Source organism: Myiozetetes cayanensis, unplaced genomic scaffold (genome assembly GCF_022539395.1).
Source record: "Myiozetetes cayanensis isolate MyiCay16 unplaced genomic scaffold, myiCay2020 scf1, whole genome shotgun sequence".
Taxonomy (NCBI): domain Eukaryota; kingdom Metazoa; phylum Chordata; class Aves; order Passeriformes; family Tyrannidae; genus Myiozetetes; species Myiozetetes cayanensis.
In genome coordinates, this window is record NW_026086604.1 from 94,151,948 (window position 1) to 94,176,541 (window position 24,594).

Below are 24,594 nucleotides of genomic sequence, written 5' to 3' on the forward strand. Positions count from 1 at the left end.
GCGCGCCGGGCGGGGAGGGCGGGCCGGTCGGTCCCTCACCCGGATCTTCCTCCGCCCGCCGTGGGAGGGCCCGCCCGTCCCGGCGCTTCCGGCGGCACTGGTGCGGGCTCGGGCTGTGGCTGCGGCTCTGCCATGGGGAAGAAGCACAAGAAGCACAAAGCGGAGAAGGCAGAATGGCGCTCGACCTCCGCCACCGCCTACAGCGGTAAGCGCTGGAGGGGGGGTCCCTCTTTGTGCCCGGGACGCTCCCTCCGGCCCGGCTGTCGGCGGGGCGCGGCACCGCTGCGGGGCTGGGGGGCCCGCAGGGACAGGCCCTGGCTTTAAGTGCCGGGGCTGCCGGCGGCGGGGGCGGCCTGGGGGGCGAGGGGTGGGTTGTGAGCCCGGGCGGTTTCTGCGGCTCTTCCTGATGGGATCCGGCGTCTGCGGTGCTCGAGTGATGCTTAATTTCACCTTGCTCTGGCAAGGATCTTGCGGCGTTTTTCAGGGGAAGCCGAGGAGTCGGTTTATTCCGTGTTCAAGGTTGGTGGAAAATCACAGCGTAACATGTGCTGAACGACTGTCTCGTTAGTTTGGATTTATGACTCTTAGGTGGTGTTTTCTTTCCAAATGTATTGCGTATATTTTTGATCTGCAGCAAATTCTTACAAACAGTATTTCTAGAAGAAGCTTCAGGGCTGAGGGTCTCTAGCCTGAAGAAAGGAGGCTCCGGCATGACCTTATAACTCTGTAGAAACAGCTGAAAGGAGGTCGTAGCCATGTGGGAATTGGGCTCTTCTCCTACGGAACTAGTGTTAGAGTAAGAGGACATAGCCTCAAGCTGCAGTGGGGGAGGTTCAGGTTGGAATTAGGAAGAATCTCTTTGGAGGAAAGGTGATTGTATATTGGAATGGGCTGCCTAGGGATATGGTGGAGTTGTCGTCCTTGGAGGTGTTTAAGGAAAAACTGGATGTGGCACTTAGTGTCATGATCTAGTTGACATCATGGTATTCAGTGATAGGTTGGACCTAATGACTTCAGAGGTATTTTCCAACCTAATTGGTTATGTGATTCTGTAATTGCTGTGTGCTGTCATCTCCCTGTGCATTTATGAAATGTTGGTTTTGGCGTTTGTTTTTTTTTTTATTATTATTATTTAGATTATGTGGATAAACCTTTGGAAAAACCCTTAAAGCTGGTGCTTAAAGTTGGAGGAAGTGAAGTGACCGAACTCTCTGGGTCAGGGCATGATTCTAGTTACTACGATGACAGATCAGATCATGAGCGAGAACGACATAAAGAAAAGAAGAAAAAAAAGAAAAAAAAGTCTGAGAAAGAAAAAGAAAAGCATCTAGATGATGAAGAAAGAAGAAAGAGAAAGGTAAGCTGTGAGTTTTAGAATTCAGGCATATCAGCCACCAAGCTTGCTTATCAGATCTAAAATCTGGTGCAGAGTACCAGAGATTTTGTTTGTTTAAATCACTATTCCAAGGAGCCTGCTGTCTGCACTCAGCACTTTATAAATTTAGAAAACCTTTGCATATGTATTAGTATATTTCTGCTATTTAAAGGAGATATGTACTTGTGAGTCTGTGAACAAAGTAAAAGCTTCCTTCTTGTAACTGCTTATTTTTCTTATTTATCTGCTTTGAATGAATACTTCCATTTTTAAGTTGGATGTTTTGTATTTCACCTGGGTCACAATCATGTTTTGCAACCCTTTCAGGGGTATTTTCAGCTTTTCAAATAAATCTTAGTTGCATTTCTCTTCCTGAGATATGCGTGAAGTTACTGGACATTGAAATTGGTATGTTTACTCCAAACAGCTTTCTGAGCTCTGATCTGTTGAGTACTGTGGTACAATAGTTAGGCTGGCTCTTAGAATAGCCTTCATGCAAGGCTTTGTGGCTTTGTTAGTAGCAAATGGTGTGGTCACCTTAGTTGTCTATGTTGAACCTTGAGGAGTTAGATTAAAATCAGCAAGAAGGCACTGACAGTGCAGTGACTTGTACGATTTAATTTTAATAGCATTTCTTTTGTGTACTAATGATTCTTTGACCTCTGTGCTTTTTTAGTTCTTTTTTGTTACGTAGTTTTGCTCATATCGTCATTTTTTCGGTGCTACTTTGTATGGGTTTGTGGCTAACATCTGTCATTTGTTAGACTCAATTACTTGAAAATGACATATCTCATAGGATCGTTCAGAAGCTCTTGAATACAGCATAGACAGTGCAAAATTTTCTTAGTACAAATGTTTCACTTAGGAGTATTGCTGGGACTCGAAATGTAGCAAAACAACTGTCCTTCATATAAGATATTGCACCATCAGTTGCCTTTACTAAGTTACAGTGTGGGGGTTGTTTGGATTTTTTTCCCAGAACTTCATTATTGGTGCATTTAAAATCAGCTAACAGATAGCTAAGAAGCAAAACTGCAGACTAAAGAAGGCTAATGAAAATATGCTATTCTGTGAAAACATGGATAATGACTGCAAGATTACAGGAATGGCTTAGGCTTGCTTTTGCTGTGGAGCTCAAGAAGAGGTCATTAATTACCACCGCTGTTACAGTGGTGGTAACACTTCTTATGGTTCTTTTATAGGCTTTCTGAATTATCACCTACTTTACTCATTCCCATTCAATGTACCAAACAAAAGCACACTGATCAAAGCAGAGCTACAGGCTGATCTTTACGGAATAGTAAATTAACTTCCTTTGTTATAGTGCAGTTTTACATATAAACAGCTTGAGTTCAACATTATTCCAGTAAAAGTACAGCAATGATAGTACAATATTATGTTAAATACAAGGTAGCAAAAGATGAACAGTTTCGTTTTAATTGGAGAAGAAAATTGAGAAAGTGATAGTGAAAATGTATGCAGTGTTGTTTAAACCATATTATGACTCAGATATAGAATGATTATTCCAAATGAAAGAAATCACTGTCTCTTTCCTTTTGGTGTGTGGGATTGCACATTCCAAGTACGTTCTTCTAAAAGATGCCTTCTTCCTGCTGTGCTAGGAAGAGAAAAAGAGGAAAAGAGAGAAAGAACAGTGTGACACTGAAGGAGAAACTGATGACTTTGATCCTGGGAAAAAAGTAGAGGTTGAACCTCCTCCAGATCGTCCTGTCAGAGCATGCAGAACTCAACCAGGTGAGCAGCATGAGAAATTGAATAGTTTTGGTTGTTTTTAAAAGCATGCACAACGAAGTTTTGTCAAAGGTACCAAAATGTAAAATTTTCATGAAGATTTGCTGAAATCTAGAGACTTTACTTTTTCCAGCATTTAGAACTTTCTGCTGTCTGAAAAGTCAATATTCCTCATGGTGCTTACAGGTTTTAGTAGGTTTTTTTTCAGGTGACTGAAGTTGCCAAGGAAATCTGTCTCTGACTTCTATTACTTGGCAGAATAAAGCTAGCATAAAAGTGTTATTGTGCACAGTGTTCCCCTAATGTCTTCTCCTTAACATTTACCAAACAGTGATCAGAATGTCTGAAATTTAAGTTTTCCTTAGTTCAAGGCAAAGCAAATGTTGTGAATACTGCTTAGTTGTTGTTACAGTCTTTTATAACCTATGTGGACTTTTATTATCTCTGTTTTAATGAACAGGAAGTTGTGATAGAGTGTCTCTAAAGACCATAGACCCCACCCCCACCACCCTATTTTTCATTGACCAATCTTCTTTAATTCTTGTCACCAACCAAAATATTTATGGACTGTCTGTGGCAACTTCTGTGTGTTTATTCATTTCACATTTTATCATGCTTTTTCTACCTATAGCTGTTGCTTGATAGTTAAAACTCAGTGTTATCCAGTGGAAATTTTACTTAAGCGAATTTTCAAATACATAATTTTCTAAGTTATATGCTTAACGTGGAACCTGGTAGCAAAAGCTGTGTCTTTAGGAATATTGTGAGTCTTGTCTTTGGAAGACTACCCTTTGACTGGCCAAGTAATTCACTGGGAAGTTTTCTAATTATGACTGCACATTAAATTGTTGGCCATCAGCTGTCAAGGTAACTGAAATTTTCTGGTCAGAGTTTTATGTCTCAGGGTAGTCAGGAACCTTGGAAAACTGCCAGGCTAAAAACTTTATTATTCTATTTTCATCTGCTTGTAAAATGATATTTGAAAGCATATAAATTACCTTGCCTGTTCCGGTTAAGAAAGGAAATGTCGCTCCACTATCATGGTGAAGAGTTGGAGTTTTAATTCTAGATTTCAGCATGCTGCTTGTTTAGTGTTTCAAACTTCACATTAAAGGCAGTCTCTCTGAACTATGTGTATGGAACAGGTAATTAACAAGTGGTATTAATAGTGTTATTTGTACGTGTACAGGAAGTGAAATTGTAATCAGTACCTCACTTGCCAGCAAATCTGCATCTATTTGTCACTCGGTGATTGAAAGGTTCAGAGAAGCTTATTGCATGGGGTTAATGGTAAAGAAACCATTAAAATTGCACTGATAACATGTTGTAAGAATGTGGATTTCCCAACTGCATGATTTCAGCAACCAAGTTTCACTTTTCTTTTCCTGTAAAAATATATAACATTGTAATCTTATGAAAATATATTCTTAGAGCTACTAGACTTAGCATTACATCTGATTTAATGTCTCTTAGTTTTTAATGTGATGAAAGCTCAGAAAATAGTAAAGGAGAAGAAATAGGTGCTGTATGCTTAGAAATCTGATGTGCTTCTGCTTTGAAATCTGTCTCACTGAGCTTCAGATGTACAAGTAGTTGAGATGTTCTCTCTGGTATTTATGTTTTTAAATAAATATACCTATATTCTGTTTCATTGCACTTATCTGTGTTTTCATCTCAAAATGCAGCTGAAAATGAGAGCACACCAATCCAACAATTACTAGAACACTTCCTTCGCCAGCTTCAAAGGTATAAACCGTGTTGTATGTTCAACTGTGTCGACAGTGTGTAATGCATATTTATATGTGCTACTTTAGAACTTCTTCTCCTGGCTTTCTGTTTGAAAACAGTGCCTGAAGACTGACTGTAGTATATCTGTTAACCTTTGCAATCGTGCCAGACACGGTAGTTTTTAAAGATTAGTTTGGGAAAATTATTACCAACTTTGCCATTCTAGCTTTTAGCAGGGAAGTAAGCGTTTTGGGCCAGTGTAATTGCCATTTTAAATTTATTAAACGTTAATGATTTAATTTAGGGATTAAAACCCAGTTATGATTCTATAATACTTTAAAAGATTAAACTGTTTTAATTATGTTTATTTCTATGTCCTCTGTCAAAGACAAAATAAATTCATACCTGCTTACTTGATAATCCCCTAATTTGCTTAGGGGCTTTTTATTTTACTGTTTTCAATAAGATCTTAAGCCTGTACCTCATGTAAAAAACAAAAAATCCTTTTTATTACATTGCAATAAGCTGAATTTGGAACTAGTTCAAAAATATTAAACATTGTGTTTATTTTTAGAGGGCCTTATGAACAAGAAGAATTGAGGTTTTTTACTCAGTGAAGCCAAAAGACCAATTTGGATTGTAGAGATGTAGAAAACATACAAAAATTAATTAAAAAATACAAGAACTAGCTTGAGTTAATCATTTGATCATTGAATTGAAAGACTTTTTTTAATGTGTTTCAAAAAGTCTACAAAGGTATAATCAAAATGCTCTCCCTTATAAAAAAATTTTTCAAACATGCTTCTGTGTTATGAAAACGGTTTTAGTGTTTTTTTTTCTTTTTTTAGTAGTACTATTACATCATTAATGTGGTTTAAAAACAGGGACTGTTTTGCCTGCTGCTATAAATCTAAATGTCTTGTTTTTATTTTTAGGAAAGATCCTCATGGGTTTTTCGCTTTTCCAGTCACGGATGCCATCGCTCCTGGATATTCCATGATAATAAAACACCCTATGGATTTTGGCACGATGAAGGAAAAAATCGCAGCAAATGAATACAAATCAGTCACTGAATTCAAGGTGAATTAATAAAGATGTAGTATTTCTAAGCTAATAAGAAACTGAAGATTCTTTTTAACTGTAGAAACCTTTCTGACATTAATTAATGTGCATTTTGTTCAGAACTGAGCACTTTTGTGTATTCAGTGTGTTACAAATACTCTGGATTTGTCAGATTCTACTGCAGTCTACTATAAATTACTGTGGATACCAAGAACATGTTCTAAAGTTCTATGGAAAGCATGCTGCTAAACTGAAACAGGAGTGAGACTATCACAAGGACTTAAGTGGTTGAAGAACCTGGAGCTCTCCCTGCCTCTCATTTTAATTTCCTTCTTGGATCCAGACCTGGTTAGATTGATTAAAATGTAATTTTGACTTGTCTGCAAGAAAACTATGAGTATACTGAAACTTCTTGTATAGGAGTCAATAACAACTACGTATTTTTTATCTTTAATTGTCTTATTTTCCATATGGCATCATCTGAAATGGCAGAAAGTTACTTGGCAAATTTATTGGCAACTTGCCTTAGCTAACTTACATATTATTATTGTTGTAATGCTTTATTAGATGCACCATGGTCTTACAGAGAGTGCAGTAGGAAATCTTTTCATGATATCACCAGCTCCTGGAAGGAGTTTTCCTTAACTGATCCATGAAGTTCTAGTAGCTGCCTTCAGAATTACTGTTTCCTAGAGTGGTGTTGATAAAACAATAAACTTGTCAGAGAGCATTGGCTTGCTTCTCAGGGTTAATCTCTTCTCTTGAAAGATCCAGCAAGGTGAGCAAAGAATGGTTGATATTTCTCACAAGTGCTTTGACAAAGATTATTCTGTTTTGTTAGGTATGCTATAGAGGTTTATAGGAAATAGTATAAAAGTATTTATAATAATCTTGCCATCAGCAAAGCCTTCAGGTCTCTAAATTCTGGCTTGCTGGACTGTCTTATTCAACTACTTAAAAAGGGAAGTTTGGCAGCATCTTGAAGAATCAAAAAAGGCTTGTTTGCATTTCTTTGTTACTTTCTGGCTTGCATTTATTCCATGAATTTGCTGCTAAAATATTACTGTGTTCGCCACAGAGCTACCATGGTGGAATGGTATCTTCCAGTTATTTAATAAAGATCTTGGAATTTCTAACAGTTCTTTTGTCTTGTATTTTTACAGGCAGATTTTAAACTGATGTGTGATAATGCAATGACTTACAACAGACCAGATACTGTTTACTACAAGCTAGCCAAGAAGATACTGCACACAGGCTTTAAGATGATGAGCAAAGTAAGAGACCTATTAAAAACAAAAAGCAGAAACTTTGTTGGTTTTTTTTTGTTGCTGTTATCATACCTAAAAGGAACATAATTAGTGACAATGATAAATGTTATTTTATCCTTCGGTGTTTAACCATAGCAGTGCCTGTTAGTGCTGCTATATTTAAGGGCTCAATAGCAGTCTTATTATAACTCAGTAATTTTTATTTATTTCTCAACTATATCTGCACTGCAAAAGTCTGTAGGAGTTTTTTCCCCTGGTCTCAGTGGAAGCAATTAAGATTCACATGTATAAAACCCTACTGTCAAATATTACTTCTGGCTGAAACTTTGAGAACAGGACCTCATTTAAGTTTTACTTCTGCATAAACAGGAAAGCTCTAATTTTTTGAAGATGTTGGGTGTGGGGGAGTTTTCAGGTGTGTTGCAAATCGGCTTTTTACTCAAGTAGAGTTGTTGGCTTTTAAAATGAAGTTTTGGTGAGCTGCTCTGTGTGCACATGGTTTGTGTGTGTGTGTGTGTGTGCGCGTGTGTTACAGTGATGGTAAGTTTTGTGTAAAATAGTTGGTTTTCTATATGCAGTTTGTTTGTTTGTTTGTTTCTCTCTTGATAGTTGGGCTGCAGAAATTCTGATGCCATGCTACCATGACCAAATCATGTTGCATCGCCATTGGAAGGGAGACATTAAGAACAAAATAAGGCCATGGCCATTCCCATCCCATCCCATTATCATAGCATCTTGGCTATGAGGGAAAGGTTAAGTCCCTGCCGCTCTGTCCTTTCTGATTCTAGGAACGGCTGTTAGCTTTGAAGCGCAGCATGTCGTTTATGCAGGACATGGATTTTTCTCAGCAGGCAGCTCTTTTGGGTGATGAAGATACAGCAGTTGAAGAACCTGTCCCTGAAGTTGTTCCTGTACAAGCAGAGACTACCAAGAAATCCAAAAAGCAAAATAAAGAAGTTATTAGGTAAAGGTTTTAATGGGCACGCTTACTGCTTGGTTGCAGCTTTCGTAATGTTAGACAGCAGCAAAGAACTGAGGAAAAAACCCTCTTTTCAGCCTTTTTCCTTTGTTGTATTTTACTTGCTTATTTATTTACAGAAGTCATTATATAACCCAGGAATTCCCAACTTGAAACAAACAATTCAAAAGATGACTGCCTATTCTTTTAAACACTTACAGTTAATGTCTATATAGATATTCTTATCATTCTTTATATTAAGTAATGAGTAGTTTCTTCTCATGATGGTTAGAAATATTACTTTATTTTGAATATAGCCACAAATACCTTTTGCATTTTGTCCCTTTTTTCTCCTTTCCTAAAATGGGTGACTGTATCAAAATGTAACAGGATCTTTCTGGGAGGGCAAAGTGGTCCCAGATCAGTGACTGATTTTATTTAACTTCAACCTTATCTGGCATGATGTGTAGATACAGGAGATTATTTCTGGAGAAGATGATAACATCTCCCCAGTAATGTCTTATTCAATTTTTTTATAAAATAACATTGCTAGGCAATAGTAGTCTTCCAGGTAATAATAGGCACCCACATTCCACAAAGTCATGTTTTTATTGTTAAAATCTAATCTTAGTAAAATTTTTTGAATCTAAATTTAGTCAACTTATTTTATGAGATCTAAGCAGAAACTAATTTACAAGCAACTTTTGTTCAGTGTTCTTGCATAGACATCTGAAGATAGATGTTGAATTTAAATTGTAAAGCATTATATCAGCTGCAATTTTAAGGAAGAAAACCTGTAACAGAGCGTCACTAGTTATGTCTTAAATAATCCGATTGTGTGGATATGTTCTGCAGGCTTCTTTCCTAAACCTTCAAAGTAAAAAAAGTGAAATGTCGTGTCTCTTTTTTTTTTTTTTAAGTGAACTTTAGTGTTCTAATGAGCCAGATCTTTTTTCTTTTACATTTCAAGGATTTTTGTAGTCCTTCTTAATGTCTGATGAAAGAAGTGGTATTTTAATGCAGTTGTTTTGTGGAAATAGAAGACTGCAACATGTATCTTCAAAAAAAATTTTTAAATAGAGTAATTTTTTTAGTGGAAACTATTCTGTTGACAGCATACACAAACATACTTGTTGCTGTGTAATGGAGAACTAACAAAATGTCATTTGTTCCTTCTGTTTTGAATTGTATATAGAAATCGACTGAAAGCACCTTTTTGAGGGGGAGGTAGTTTGGTTCTTGTTTCTTTTTTTTTTTTTTTTTTAGGAAATACACGATTTGTTTTGTATGGTGCCCAGGATTAATTCTTGCATAAACTCCAATACAGGAGTATTTTTGTACTTTGCCAAAGAGCAAGAAAGTGGCACTGCCAATCCATGTAGTACTGCTCTGTCTTTAATATCTACCTTAACATACAATTTGCACAGTTAGAAAGAACCGATCTTTGATGTTGTTTGAGCACCGGTTTCTTTGCAATTGGTCTGTGGTACGAATTTACCTTCCTATTCTTTTTAGTGTTTATGTAACTTTAGTCGTTGGAATTGATTTGTTTTTTCTAGTGAACTTGACCTTTTAAACACTTGTATTTTTGCATCAGTAGGATTGGTATTATTCTTTTTGATGAACAGTAAGAGCTTTGGGGGGGAGAACTGAACCTAATAGTGGATATTTTTGCCTTTGTATTTCACAGTTATAAAAAGGGAAAGAGTAAAGTCAGTACTTGGAAAGTGTTAAAGCAGCTTAGACCTCTATACTGTAGTTTAAAAAGTGCCTTGATCACTTGGACATCCTAATGTTTAAGTAGTTTTTGAAAATTTTGTTCAGGATGTTGCAGCCTTCTGAACATTCTCTCAAAATTCTTGTCCTTCAAGTATTCTGTAGGATGCGATAGAAAGTGCCAATTGTTGAGGAGTTTCCTGCTGTGTACACCGTTTCTGAAGTTTCAATGAAACAAAAATCGTATAACACATTTGTCTCATAATAGTATGATCCTGTGATCTTTTTATTGTCTTTAATAGCAAAACTTACTTGTGTATCGGATCTGAATCTCTATACAGAGAGAAATTCTTAGCTAAGCAAATGGAAGAAGATAACCCAGGAGAGAGAAATGGATTTGGTGTGAGGAGATGCTCTACCCAGTACCTAAGGTGTTTGGCCCTAGTGTCTAATGTCCCTATAATGCCCTGAAATATTTTGATATACCAAGCTTATTTTATCTGTAAAATATAATGAAGACTGCCATATTCTATGATATCTTCACACTTGTCCTTATGATATTACCTTCTTCTGATTTTATGTAATACCTATGTCCTGTTCCATCTTGGCTGTGCCTATCTGTTACAATTTTATTTTTCTGGTGCTTTAATGAAAAGGGATCTACAGAAAGATAATTTTAAATTCAGTAATTTCAATTACAAGAAATGGTGTGATTAATGCTGATTAGGAATGCTACCAATACTAACAAACAGAGGAATTAAAGGACTCCCTGTTAGACTGGGAACTGTGTCCTACTGCAAACAACAATATGATATGCAGCCTGTTGTGTTTTTTCTCTGATTAGTTACATAGTTTCTCTCCCTCATCAAGTAATTTCTGCATCTTTCTGTTTGGAATTTTTGAAAATAGCATATTCATGCATGTGGGAGACGAAGGATGCATACAGCACTCACCCTCTATTAATGCAGTTTTACTCCCAGTCTCCGTTTTGTAATACTTCCTTTATTTTCATCAAGGTACAGAAACTATTACATTTTTGAAGTTCAGTAGCTTGGTAGTTCTCAGCTTCTGCTGCAAAACTTCAGTTTAAATTATGATCATAATTCCACTAAAGTGCTGAAGTAGACTGACCCTGGGAGAGTAGTGGGACTGATTGTTCTGTTAAGAAAACCCAGAATTCATCCCTTTGTTTCCTTTTAGCTTTTAATTTCTACAGCTGTTCCTCTTCTGTTTTGTAGCTGCATTTTTGAACCTGAGGGAAACGCGTGCAGCCTGACGGACAGCACTGCTGAAGAGCATGTCCTGGCGCTAGTGGAACATGCAGCGGATGAAGCTCGGGATAGGATCAATCGATATCTGCCCAACAGCAAGGTCCACTGCACAGTGCAGTTTGCAATTCCATTTTGTGTCTGACTATTGAATGCTTTGATTCATGCTAGGAGACAGGCTTTGGTGTTACGTTTTCTGGGGCTGTAACATTTAGGATGCATGCTCTGTGTGGATTGCCAGTTTGGCTGTTTTGTGTCATTTAGTTCCCACTGAAAGCCATTGCAGGGTGTCCTAAATGGATCTCGGGTTGTATCGTGTGTTGAACATCCTTGGAAATTCACTCACTTGCAGGAAGCAGTGAAATGTTGCTCAGTCTTGAATTGCAGCCATCAGCATGTGATTAAAATAACATCACATTCTTCTTATTGTTGCAACCTCAGAAAAAGCAACCTATGCATAGGTTGAAGTGTTATTAGGATTCCTCCTTCCCTGCCCGCTCCCCATTCCCCCCCAAAGGAATTTAGGAATTTTTAAGTGTTAAATTACTGTTTCTAATGAGAAGTTTTCAATGAGAAGAGTCTGTAACCTCTTGTAATTTTGTACCTACAAGCAGTAGCTGTCAGCTGTAGCGTGAATGCAAAATACAGACATCCTTCAATGACTGGTATAAGAGAGCAAGTTGGATAGTCTTGAATGTGATTCTGATATTGTTCCATGTGTTTGGCTTTTGTACACTTCCAAAGGTTAGAAGGACAATGATGCTGTTGTTGCAGTTTTCTCAGAACAATCTGTTTGTGGGCTGTGGTTTTTTTAAGCAGTGTGATAGTGGTGGTGGATTCCATCATTTCTTCATGCTGGGATTGGAGTGAAGGCTACAGACATTCAGTACAGACCTACACTGAGATACGTTTACTCTGTTTAGGTTGAATCATGTGGAGTCTTATTACTACCCTTGTTCTCGTTTCTCATCTGTCACTTACTCTAGTGGCCACTGCAGTTGAGAAAAGAATCAGGATGTTGCTACATCCTGACTTTTCTACATAATTTTTTAACAACTGTTGCAGAAGAAACTTTGCTTTGAAGCGTTAGTGGTGGTGTGTCCTCAAACTTAAATGTCTATTTCTTGAGCAGTGGCCCTTGTTATGCAGTCACCTTAGGCTCAACTGGATTAGGAAGTGAAGCTTCAAAGAATAGTGGGTGAAGATTTAGCTTCAGTATATTTCTGTTTCTTTAGATAATCAGAAGACTTGCTGGCTGGATTGAAGGCTGTTTGAAACCTCCAAATTAGCAGTGGCTTTTTAAAAATTCTTTAAAGCAATACCAGTCTTCTGCTAATTGCTAGCTCCACTAAAAAGGCTTTTCATGATGATGCAGTCTGTTTTTGAGAAAGTTGGTTGAGATGTGCAGCTCTTCATTGTCTAGGCTGTTAATCAGCGTGTTCTTAGAGCTCAGCCACTGTTAACTTTTGCCATCAACACTTGAAGGTGTTTTTCCTGTTTGTTCTCTCTCCAGCATTTCTTACCTCTGTTTTTATTATATGCCAATATTAGCTTTGGCCTCCTGTATAGAGAGAGTTTTAAAGTTTTTCAGAGGGAGGGGAGAAAAAAACAAAACAGGGGAGACATTTATTTTTCAATTTACTTCAAAGTATTTACTAATATTTCTGTAGGGAGAGAATAGTTTTCATTTTCCCCGTTTACTGAGAGGTTAGTCTTTTTTTTGCCCAATTCATGTGTAATCAGTTTCTGGCATCAGCTTTGCTTGTTGCATCAGATCTGGCTTCTATCTTGACAGAGCCTTGGTGTACTCTTTTGTCTTTCACATATCCGTTTTGAGCATTGTGCTTGTGTGATTCAGTAGGTCTGGCACAGCACTTCTTCCTCTTTAAGAATTTGACAGTGTGTTCATAAAAGTACTTCTAATTAGAAGGGTGAGATATGAAAACAAGCAGTTTATTGTAGATTTGAAAATAAGCAGTGACTTAGACTGTGGCTACGAGTTCCAGTTCTGCTTCTAAAAGAAAGTGTATTCTAGATTTAACAGTCAGAGAAGCTGGCTCCATGCTAATGATAAAGGAATTGGGTTTGTTTGGATGAAAACTTTAGATCTGATATGGAAAGGTGAATAAGGAGTTGCATATATGAACTTTTACTCCTAAGTCTTCTGTTCTGAAGCATTTGCTACATAGTGTTAAATAGTTGTGACCCATGAGTCTCTGTATTAAAAAGTGAATACCAGAGTGCAGGATCCCAATACAGCTAAAAATGATCTTTATACTTTTCTCGTAACTCCTTCTTTGAGTTTGAACAGTTTGGAATGATTGCTTCTATATGTTTGTGGTTCTCTTCACAGATTGGTTATCTGAAAAAAAATGGAGATGGAACTTTATTATTTAGCGTAGTAAATTCATCTGATCCTGAAGCAGAAGGTAAAAGCAGACATTTTTAGTCTTGAATGTTCTAGCAAATTTTAAAGTCATAACTGTACGTACGAATTCAATGTAGTTTTAGATGAGTTTTGAAATTTTTTTAATTTTTTGAACAATTTTTATTATTTTCATTATTTCCCAAACACCACAAAGTTGTTTCTCCTTGCCTTCCACATTTTCACTCTTCAGATGTTCTGTTTTACTATTCTAACAGTAAAAAGATAAAATAATATCTATTTATAAGCACTTAGTTGTTGCTACAACTTTATAAAGACTTGGAATACAAGCTTTTGCTGCAAGTACACTGTAGTGTTAAAACCTATTAGTCTAAAGGTGAATGAAAGTGCTGTAATCCTGTGTAAAACATGCAATGCACAGATGCAAATTCAGAATAATCTTTTACCTTTTTCTATCCTCATTTAAATCATTAGCTTAATTTCTTGATCTTTTCTGTTCGTTTTTTTTTTGTTCTGTTACTAGTCTATGCTATTTATATTGGCTTTTACTTTTCACTGGTTTTAGTTTCAAGCTCAAAATGCAGAAGTTTTGAAAGTCTGTAATGAGTGAAATGTCATAGTCTTTATGCTCCTGTACGTCATGATGATAAATCACTTTCTTCTCTTCACCTTTTGAGATTGGAGTTCATTCACAGCTTATCTGTTGTTTCATTGATGAATATGGGAGTGCTTTGGGAGTGACTTTGGGAGACACGAGCCTTTAACACTGTTATTGTCTCAGTGCTTTTTCATTTGGTAGTAAATTCTTCTGGAATGAAATTGAGCGTTTTGTCTGCTAACATGCCCTTGCCTATTTCTGAAAATAAAAAATTAATAAAATTCATGTGCTTTAATACCTCTGAAATTTATGCCATTGAAAGTTTAGACAGTGATGGTAACAGTGTCTGGATTTCTATAAACAAACTACCACTCAATCAACATAAGAAACTGCATTTATGACTTCATAAAATCTGGGTCTTAAATGGTTGTGAATCAGCTAGTAAAATAATTACACGCTGATGTATACTCTAAAAATGAAATAACTAAGTAAACCACAGATCTTTTCAATTAGACACGGAAACATACTTACAGCATGTGTTTGAAGTTTAAATGGATAACCTGAATTACAGTACCTATGCATAATGTTTAGATTAAAAGACATATAGTCTTCATATTAACTGCAACTTTTTAGAATAGTAAAATCTAAATATTCACCATAAATTGTACACATGAAATGCTTTTCTAAGTCTTCTTTTAAATCAAATTATTAGAGGAAGAGACTCACCCAGTGGATCTGAGTTCGCTGTCAAGCAAATTATTACCTGGCTTCACTACACTGGGCTTTAAAGATGAACGAAGAAATAAAGGTAAATGCCAAAGGACATGTTTTAGCTTTTTGGTTTTTAAATATTTGAGCAATTACTTGATATAAAATAGTTTCAGATTCTACCTGTCTTGATATGAAAGTTCACTTGGTTATTCTTATAGTGTGTAATTATTCGAATCGCTGATAGCAGAATGCGGTTTTAAATTGACTTTTTTGCTTATTAAGCATCACTTAATTAGGAAGCTTATGGATTAATGTTTTGCCTTAATGTTACAGCCACACTAGAAGCTTTCCAATAATGGTAGTGTGTTTTGTTTGTGAGAGATAATTTTTCCAGACTAACTGTGCTTACAGTTGAGGGAAAAAAACTTTTAGTCACTTGCATTTTTGCATTACATGAGAAGGATTTTGCAGACTGTGGACTTTTTTTTTCCTGTTATTGACATTTTTAATAGTTTCTAATCTGGTCTCCAGAAACTGACTGTCAACCAACACTAAAGTAGACACATACAAAAAGTAGAAATATAAAAGGAGGTGTGGCCATGAATCTTTTTATTTCTGGGAATGGGGTGGTTAACTTAGTTCTTGGTTTTCCAGTAGTTTAAATATGTTTGTTTATATGGTTAAAATAGTTGCACTGATTCTAAAGTCCTGAAGTGTCCTGGAGATATTGCTCTTGATTTCAGTTGGAGAAAAAAGACACTGCACTTTCTGTATCCATTTCAGAAGACAATTTTTTTCCCCAAGTGGTGTTTTACACTTGTGTGAATCATTTCTCATCTCTTGTTTTTACCTTAGTAACCTTTCTTACAAGTGCTAATACAGCACCTTCCTTGCAAAACAACTCTATATTTCATGATTTGAAACCGGATGAGATGGAACTCTTGTACTCGGCATATGGTGATGAAACTGGAATACAGTGTGCCTTAAGGTAAGCACTTCCTAATTAGAAAGTCTAACTTCTCTTAGCAATTTTATGCAAAGTGATTTGGACTAAACGCCAACTAAAAGTGTTCAAATCCTGATATTTTATTCTAAAACTTATTTTTAAAATGAATCACTATAAAACTTGAAGCTAGCTTTCATCTGGTTGGTGGGGGTTTTGTGTTGGTTTTTTGTTTGTTTGCTTTTGATTGTAGGTGGGGGGATGTATTTTTTTTCCCATTTACTCTTTTAAATTTTATTGCAAGGCTCTTATTGCTCTTGTTATTAGGGTCTTCAACAGCACTGTATTACAGGTTGCTGAAGTTTTAGTGTTCTGCTTTACACCCAGCAGCAAATTAGTTTAAATAGGCAAGTAATAGTTTTCAGTGGCTTTAAAACAGTGATATTTTTCAAGGAATTTCAACAGAGTTAAAGATACTTGAAAAGGAAAATGCCACTTTTCATTAAATTTATAATCTTGGAGGGAAAGAATTAGTTGCAAGCTTTTTCCTCTTTTTTTGTGTTTTGTTTTTTAACCCACTACCAATGATAGTTCAAGTCAGAATTTGTTGGTAGTTGTGAAAAACAAGCTTACACATACATTTATCTACATAATATTTACATATTATTAACAAAGAGAAAAGTGAAAAAACTGTCTTGAAGGCCTTAATTGCTTTTTTGAAGAAATGTGGAAGAGTTAAGAGCAAAGAAAATATAGTTGTAATGTAGTGTTGTTGGGGAAAACCATATTTGAAGTTGAAGTATTTTTTATGAAAATAAACATTTTCTGTAATGCTTATCTCCATTCCTGCTAGCTTACAAGAATTTGTGAAGGATGCTGGAAGTTACAGCAAGAAAATAGTGGATGATCTTCTGGACCAGATCACTGGTGGCGATCATTCCAAAACTATTTATCAGCTAAAGCAGGTGTGTCCTTGATGCACAGAAGTGTCACAAGTTCCTCAGAACAAGAACGAACCTGTTTGTTTTTCAGTGTTGCGTGAGATGCTTTGCTTTCCACTGTAAGTTTAAGCAGGTCAAGCTTAGCTGTTCAAGCAGCTGTGTTGTGAACCAAATTACAGACTGAATTAATCAACAGAGGAGTAATTTTTTTTCTTTTCTCGGGCTCGATCAGTTCTCCAGTGTGGTTCACTGTGTGGCTGCAGAAAGGAAGAGGCAGGGGGATGCAACACAGCAGGGCCCAACCAAGTGAATAGTGTTTGGGCAGCCTTGTCACTCAATGGGATGACTTACATATCTACTTCTGAGCTATATTGCAATGCTTTTATTGAGGTTTTTGGTTTTTTCTTAATTGAAATGCAAAATATACTTCTTGTGGAAGGATTAATTATTTGGAACGTGGAAGTAATGCTGAAGAACAGATTAATATCACTGTACAGGTATCTGTTACCCAACTGTGCTAACTTTTAAATTCATGTAGTATGTCTGAAGGAAAAACTTAACTTCTTTGCAAAAACACTTTCCTAATGGGATTCATACTAAGATTGGAGAAGAGATTTTTCTCAGAAATATGTATGATTCTAGTGGGAATGTTTGCATTCCCAAGACCAGATAGACTAATAGAAACTGCAAGATTTTGTTTCACGTTATTTTCACTCTGAAAACCACTCTTAGTTTGAAATAATTGTCTGCTATTTAAAATGCTGACATTGTGAATGATTGAAGAATAAAAAAAAGAGAGGCAGGATGGGAAGATGGAAGGTACTTAGGCTTCCTGACGTGGTGGAAATGAGATTATGCTAAATCTCTGCACCCTTAGAAATAGAGTAAGGGGTGTGGTGTTTAAGGAAAAGGAGGCAATAGAATGAAAACCTCAAAGTGATCCTTCAGAATTTTCTGGGTATTTTTTACCAGTTCCCTACAGGAAAAAGATTGTATATGAAACAGGAAGAAATGTAAAGGATTAGTTCAGAAAGTTACAACCCTGTATTTTAAATACTCTTCTGCATATAGAAATGTATATATACAACATAGTGAACTTAGATTTATAAACGTGCCTTATCTTTTTTGCCACCATGCTCTATGAATGTGGTTCCAAATGAGAACTTCTGAAGACCTCTCAAATGGTCAATGGGTATTTACAATTAAAAGTGCTGTTCAGTTGTGAGATATGTCGATATACGCTGATTTTACGTGATGAAATGTGTTTTAGTGATGATACGCCATGGTGTTTTATGCTTGAACATTTCATGCTGCTACATTTGAATACCTCTGAAAGTACAGCCTTAATTTGTGATAAGAAGTTACAGAAATATCTTACTGACTAAGATACTGAATTTGAATATAGAATTTGTGAACAGAGGAAAGGGGACTCAAAGATTAGTTAAAATTCATAATGCTAGATTATTGCAGAACATTAACAGTTACATTGTAATTGCACTGCAGATGTGTGAAAAACTTAGCCTTCTCCAGCCTTCTTTTGTGCATGAAGTTCTAAAATACTTGAAATTGTACAAGAAAGAGGTCTTTATTATATGTTGAATACAAGCAATTGTTAGTATTCTTTCTTTCCAGAGGCGAAACATCCCAGTAAAACCACTGGATGAAGCTAAGGTAAGTTATGCTGACATTCAGTCTGTTTGGGATTTTTTTAATTAGAAAAGGTGTTTGGGCATTTAAGGTAGAGAAAGTGATGTTCTCAGAGCTTCCAGCATTCAGGTTCTTGATTTTATTTAATGTGCATCTGTTCTGTATAGTAATGCAGAAAAAGATATTAAGTGGAGTACAGGAGAAAGAGGAGGCTGTTGGGCTGGCCCTGAAGAGGCTGTCCTGGTTAGTTCTAAAGTGTTTATGTGAGTGTATATGGTTGCCCTTAGAGAAGAGCTAGTCTTTTTTTTTCATAGAGGTTCTACTCAAACATCACAAAATGTGATAGTGTTCTGTGGTGGTCCGGGATCTCATTGTGGTAAACCAGTAGATTACACAAGCATTATTAGAAAACATTTTTGGGAAATACAAGCATAAGCTATGAAATGCTAAGATCTAAAATCCTCTTTTATTCTTTAGGTTCTGCCAGTTCTTATAAAAGAAGAACACAAGTTGCATAATACCTGTCTGGATTCTTCCAAACAGATTATGGTAAGATGGTTGGAGAGGAACAACAGAAGAAAAAAACCATACCCCCCCAAAAAAAAAAGTAGTATTGAGACATGCATTTTGTTTGAGAGCAAGGATGTGCATGGTCTGAAATAGAATATCAAAATTACAGTATCTAGAATAATGTTTCAGTACTGAAAATTAATTCTCTGACATCTAGGCTATTTTAGTTACTGGCTTTATTGTTCTGTATTCTCCAGTTTATTTCAGCATGTGTAATTAAATCCAAAGCAGAAAGATAACTTAGGAATCTGAAAAAGATACTTGATCTGCTGATGAATATTTAAGGTTCAACCTACTGTAAAATTGTAAAAAATCATTAGTATTGATTAGTTTTACCACATCCATTGAAAATGTCATAGAAAGCATGGGTAAATAACGCATATCTTTTATGCTTTCACAGCTACTAATCAAATCTTTCTTTAAGCAGTGCAGGTTTTATCTTTCAATTTATTTGTGACAGCAGAACTAACTCATTGCATTCCATGACAATTCACATAAAAATTATATGGATCACAATATAGCAACTAATAAAATTGTATAGTTTTGTAAGTATTCCTTATGTTTTGTGAAAAGTCACCTTTCTCTAGAAGGTGACTGGTTAAATTAATTCATGAAAGTGCGAAGTTTCATATTTCTAAAAAATAATACCTGTTTGTGTGTTTACCTGAGTGTCTTATTTCTCCTGGAATAGGCATCCTCAGAGACTTCTGTTTAGAATAGGTTTTGAAGCTTAGTGACTTTTACTTTAATTTCCAACTTTGTACTATTACATTAGCAGTGTGGCAACAGGTGTGGAAAGAAACAAAGCTGTTGTAGTGCAGGCTGTACGTCATTATGCAAGTGTATAGAAGAAATACTAGAGAGGCCAGTTCCAGCTGATCCTGTGTATAAGAAGGCCCACCATACTAAAAATATCAATAAATCCAGTGTTCATGCATGGAGAAGATGATAGAAAGGGGGATCTGGGAGTGGTTCATGATAGGAACACCTAGCAGGGTTCTTCTGTGAGACATGAAGGAGTTGAGTCTGTAATTGAGTTTCAACAGTTCTGGATATTAGGTAAAAGATACTTAGATTACTGTGCACATCCCTTGCTATTCATGTGACTGGTCTGTCCTGGAAGCATGTTTGAAGTGTCTGTGAATTTCAGGTTGGTCAGGATGGTTATGGATGCCCCATTCTGATGCACACTTTTAAGGGAATGGATTTGTGCATTTATCTTAAACAGTAGGGAGTTATTATGACAGCTTGTCATTATGGCTAGTCTTTCTATTTCTTGTGTTTTAATAGGTTGGAGAATCTGCTGGAGACAGTAACTCTTCTGACTTGGACTTTCTCTCTATGAAACCATATTCAGATGTATCTCTTGATATTTCTATGTTAAGTTCGTTAGGTAAGTAATTAAATATACAGGACATCAGTTGTGGTTTAGTTGTACCACAGACAAAATGACAGCTGGATTTGCTAAGATTAAAAAAGTGTTCAAAAAGTAGTATCAAGTCTACATTTGACATAAGTAAAATTCTAGGGCTGGTACAAGATAAATGAACCTTGCTCTGTTTTTCCTTTGAGACATCCATGTGCTATCCAAGCTAACTTTGCTTGTACAAGTGAAGAAATACAATTTTGATATCTTTACTTGTATTTTGTGTTCATAGTAACATAAACCTTAAGAATCAGCGTGGAGCTTTAGCTCATAAATGATGAGCTAAAATTACTTCATATGATGTCTTTCAAATAACCTGGGAATTAGGTAAGTATGTAAAGCACAGTCGTATCGCCACTTGGAATATCCCAAAACAAAAATCAGAAGAAACTTCAGGCACTGGAAAGACTATCTTCAGATAAGGCAGTTGTGTAAAAGTATTAGGATGCAGTTTCAAATGCATGCCTTTGATAGGTATCTTATAAATGCTACAAGAAGTACTGTTGCCATTTCTTCAGGCTGCTGAGCTGGTCAAATGCCTTAACAGATGACGTCCAAGCTAACAACCTGCTTATGTTTTAAGATGCTTTTAATTCAGAATGTGAAAGAGGCCAAACTATCTATTATAAAACATAATCAAGGTAATGAAAGACTTAAAGGAAAACAGGAGTTCTACAGATTTCATAGAAGCATAGAATTATAGAATCAAGCGAGTTGGAAAAGACCCCTGAGATCATCAAGTCCAACCCTTGATAGGCTCTGATTGTGCTGGCACACTCTAATTTTATTTAATTCAGTACAAAATGAATATCCATTTTATAGATAATGTTTAGACATATCAGTCTTACTGTGAATTTCTTGTGCCACTGAAAACTGCTTATGTTTTCTTCTTTGAACTAGAAGTAAATACTTCTAGATTAGTTGGCTTCCAGAGAGAGTTTATGTCATTACTTCTTATCATAATTCTTGAAAAGTTAGTAAGGATTGAATTGAAGAAAGCAAAGGGAAAGAGTTTATTTTCCTGTTTAAAGCTCAGTGAATATTTTTTAGGTCTTCAGATGAAGGAATAGCATATATTGGCACATATTTCGAGTTCTTTCCAATTTCAGTTTTATTTGGCTAATTATAAAATCACTATAGCTGGAGAAGATACTGTTCTTAAAACCTTCTGTGATAGAGATTTCTTTGCTTCCATAAATGACCTGTTCTATTATAACTATTTTAAGTTAGATATTTAAGTGATCTTTCTACTGACATCTCTTCTTTGCTGCAAACTAAATGTGTTATTTACAGTGAGGGTGGTGAGGCACTGGAACAGGTTGCCCAGCGAAGCTGTGGATGGCCCATCTCTGGAAGTATTCATGGTCAGGTTGGATGGAGCTCTGAGCAGCCTGGCTTAGTGAAAGGTGTCCCTGCCTGTGGCAGCAGGGTTTGGAACTAGATGATCTTTAAGGTCCTTTCCAAAGCAAACCATCCTATGATTTCATGTCTGGAGTTTAAAAGATAAGGAAGACAAATTCAGCTCTTACAGCTGTTTAATTAGAGGGAGTCAGTTCAGTTTCAGCCATTTACTGTGGCACTTTCCTTCATCTTCCAATATCATGCAGATCTGCAGCTGTTGCTTTTTAGAAGTGCGAAGGAAAATGCAAGATTGAGGTCATTTGTGTAATAGAAAACACTTGTGTTAATTTAGTTTAGAATTTTTTTATAAGACTTGGTAATTCATGAGTCAATGTACATATGCTAATTAAGGGTTTTGGTTGGTAACTGGTGGCTCTTAGGAAAAGTAAAGAAGGAGCTTGACCATGACGATAATCATTTACATCTGGATGAAACAACTAAGCTGCTGCAGGACCTTCATGAAGCTCAGGCTGACAGAGTGGGATCCCGGCCTTCATCCAATTTGAGTTCCCTCTCCAATACCTCTGAAAGAGACCAACATCATCTTGGTAAAGTTAGCTGTGTCACAGAAGTTGCAGTGCTCGTGTTCTAGTTGAAATTGGTTTAAACTTACATTTTAATTTACAGAACCTTTGGGAGAAACTACGCTGATAAAACAGTGTACTGACTGCAGGATCATGTTTTAATTTTTAAATATATATGGCAAAGACAACTAAGAAGACATACGTTCGACCTCTGGAATTAAGGGCACTAATTGTAGTTACTTATTTTTTGAGTAGGTGTGATTGAAGTAATTGTGAAGTAAATTGATACTGACTGGCAAATCCCTATAAGGACTTGCATAAAATGGCTTTAGAAATACTAAGGAGTATGTAATGTTTATTTTGCGTCAGCATAGTTGTATGCACAAAGTAGCAAGTGGGATTCTTCAACAGCATTCCATTTTCAACTGTAAAAATCAGTGATAAACTGCTTAACAATTCGGTGCCGTTCTGAGAAGGTAGGAGATGTTGGTTGGATGATACCCAGTTGCATTTTGTATAATTTTTCAACTCAGACTACTTTTCCAAAGATTAGCTAAATTTCTAAGAATCTTGTAGTTTCCTTTTCATGATCTCCTATTTATTTAAATATAATTTCAAAGTATAAACTGAACATACGGAATAACCATGCTGTTCATATACATAACTATCTCTTCATTAAATTTCTGTACTTCTAAAGGTTTTGATTTTTTCCCCCTGTGTTCTACAGGAAGCCCCTCTCATCTGAGTGTTGGAGAACAGCAAGACATGGTTCATGATCCCTATGAATTTCTTCAGTCTCCAGAAACCTCAAATGCCACTAGTAACTAATCTGACATGTACTATATATATTTTGTATTTTAATTGTATTATGTTTTTATAAAGTTTTTGTCCATGACAGAAACCTCAATTTTGTCCTCTTTTGTATGAGGATTCCTGTATAATATTAATGTATATGCAGGATTAAACAAGCAAACAAACAAAAAAATAAAAGAAAAATCTACTTAGTGCATTGTGTTTTTAGCAATGTACCAAGAACTGCTTTCAATTTGTGCATTAAGGGAGGTTGTTGGCTACTGGTGTGTGAGTCTTGACTGAAAAACAACAAATAATGTGTTAGAAAAATTTGTATTTTATAGAAATTAAAAAGTTATAATTTTCCCAGAATCATAGCAACAGTCATTAAATGTTTCTGCTATATTTATCTACTAGTTCTGTTGAGATCTTAATCTGAACATATCCAAGGAGAAACAAAGAACTATTTGAATTGGGATCATTGTTTTTTCCCACCTCCTAATGCTAATAATATGCAGAAGATACTTAATTTGAGAGTAACCAGTACTTGGTAGTTGCAGTAAAATGCTCACTACAAGACTTCTACCCTGGATTTGAAAAAGATGGGTGTTTTTGTGATCCCTTGTATCTTGAAACACCAAGAAAATACAATACTTGTATTTTTTAATATGACACGTAGAATGGGAAAAATATTGAATAAGGTGTGCTTTTCAGTAATTTCAAAATAAAACTTTTATAATACACTAGGATAATACATCAGTAGCGAAACTGAGGGCTTTTGTACTATTGCTATGTGCAAGCAGACAAATGTTATAAATTTACCATATTTTGTAAATATTAATAAAAATAGAAAAGCAGTTTTGATGTTTGCAAATATCTTGTTCTTTCCAGGAGAAAATTTGCTTCCTTTACTAAGTCTGAAATAGTAGGAGTTTTGGGTCTGAATTTATATGCTACTTCAAAGATAAATGTCACCATGCCACATGTAGCTATAAACAAAAAAGAAAAACACCTGTGAATGTTTAGGTACCATCAAGGAAGTCTGTCAGATAACTGATGGCAAAGCTTTGATAAAGTCTAAATAGGGAGATTTTGTTCATTCAAAGCAGATATGCTGAAGAAAGCATACAGCTTGGTTTTTCTGTTGGGAGTTGTCAGGAATGTGTGTGGCAATGTGGGTCTCTCTGCTGCTCTTGCATTCTGATTTATCATGGCCAGGGGTTCTTGGAAGTAACACGTATGATCTGCTGCACTGTGACAGTGTTGACTGTTGGAAAGTGTTTGCATGGACACACAGCCTTGTTTCGCTCTGTAGCTCCCTAAAATAATTTTAATTGAAAAGTGTCTTTATAACTAATATGGTCTTGATCTCTAATAGGTCTAATTTCTCATACAGTAAATATAAATTGATTCCTGTAATATACTCTAAGTGATAGTTGCAGTTGGTGAGGAAATCTTTATTGAAACACTTGCTGTTGAATTGCCTGCCTGAGCTCTTGAATAAAATTCCACAGTAGAATGTTCAAAA

The 24,594-nt window shown here is 36.0% G+C and overlaps 1 protein-coding gene across 4 annotated transcripts; it reads left to right on the forward strand.

Annotated features, from left to right (window-relative positions):
* The first annotated feature begins 74 nt into the window (after nt 1–74).
* Nucleotides 75–24,594, forward strand: BRD9 (bromodomain containing 9). 4 transcript variants are annotated; one of them, XM_050324511.1, is made up of 18 exons: nt 75–205; nt 1,137–1,357; nt 2,998–3,130; nt 4,813–4,873; nt 5,791–5,935; nt 7,081–7,191; nt 7,974–8,149; nt 10,201–10,290; nt 11,098–11,230; nt 13,481–13,556; nt 14,824–14,919; nt 15,678–15,810; nt 16,619–16,730; nt 18,339–18,377; nt 18,831–18,902; nt 20,214–20,316; nt 22,131–22,298; nt 23,002–24,594. In XM_050324511.1, exons 1-18 carry the CDS (start codon nt 133–135, stop codon nt 23,100–23,102), a joined length of 2,043 nt encoding a protein of 680 aa, XP_050180468.1. In that variant the 5' UTR covers nt 75–132; the 3' UTR covers nt 23,103–24,594. The 4 variants fall into 4 exon arrangements, with proteins under 4 accessions (XP_050180468.1, XP_050180478.1, XP_050180484.1 ...); XM_050324521.1 differs by having other exon boundaries at nt 81–205; nt 8,034–8,149; XM_050324527.1 differs by lacking the exon at nt 10,201–10,290 and having other exon boundaries at nt 82–205.

Excerpts from the sequence above, each read along its gene's own strand:
- BRD9 (XM_050324511.1), top strand. The coding sequence starts at position 133 with ATGGGGAAGAAGCACAAGAAGCACAAAGCGGAGAAGGCAGAATGGCGC. Across the intron at positions 1,358-2,997 it reads AAGAAAGAAGAAAGAGAAAG|GAAGAGAAAAAGAGGAAAAG; the intron begins GTAAGCTGTGAG and ends CTGCTGTGCTAG. Across the intron at positions 14,920-15,677 it reads AGATGAACGAAGAAATAAAG|TAACCTTTCTTACAAGTGCT; the intron begins GTAAATGCCAAA and ends TTTTTACCTTAG.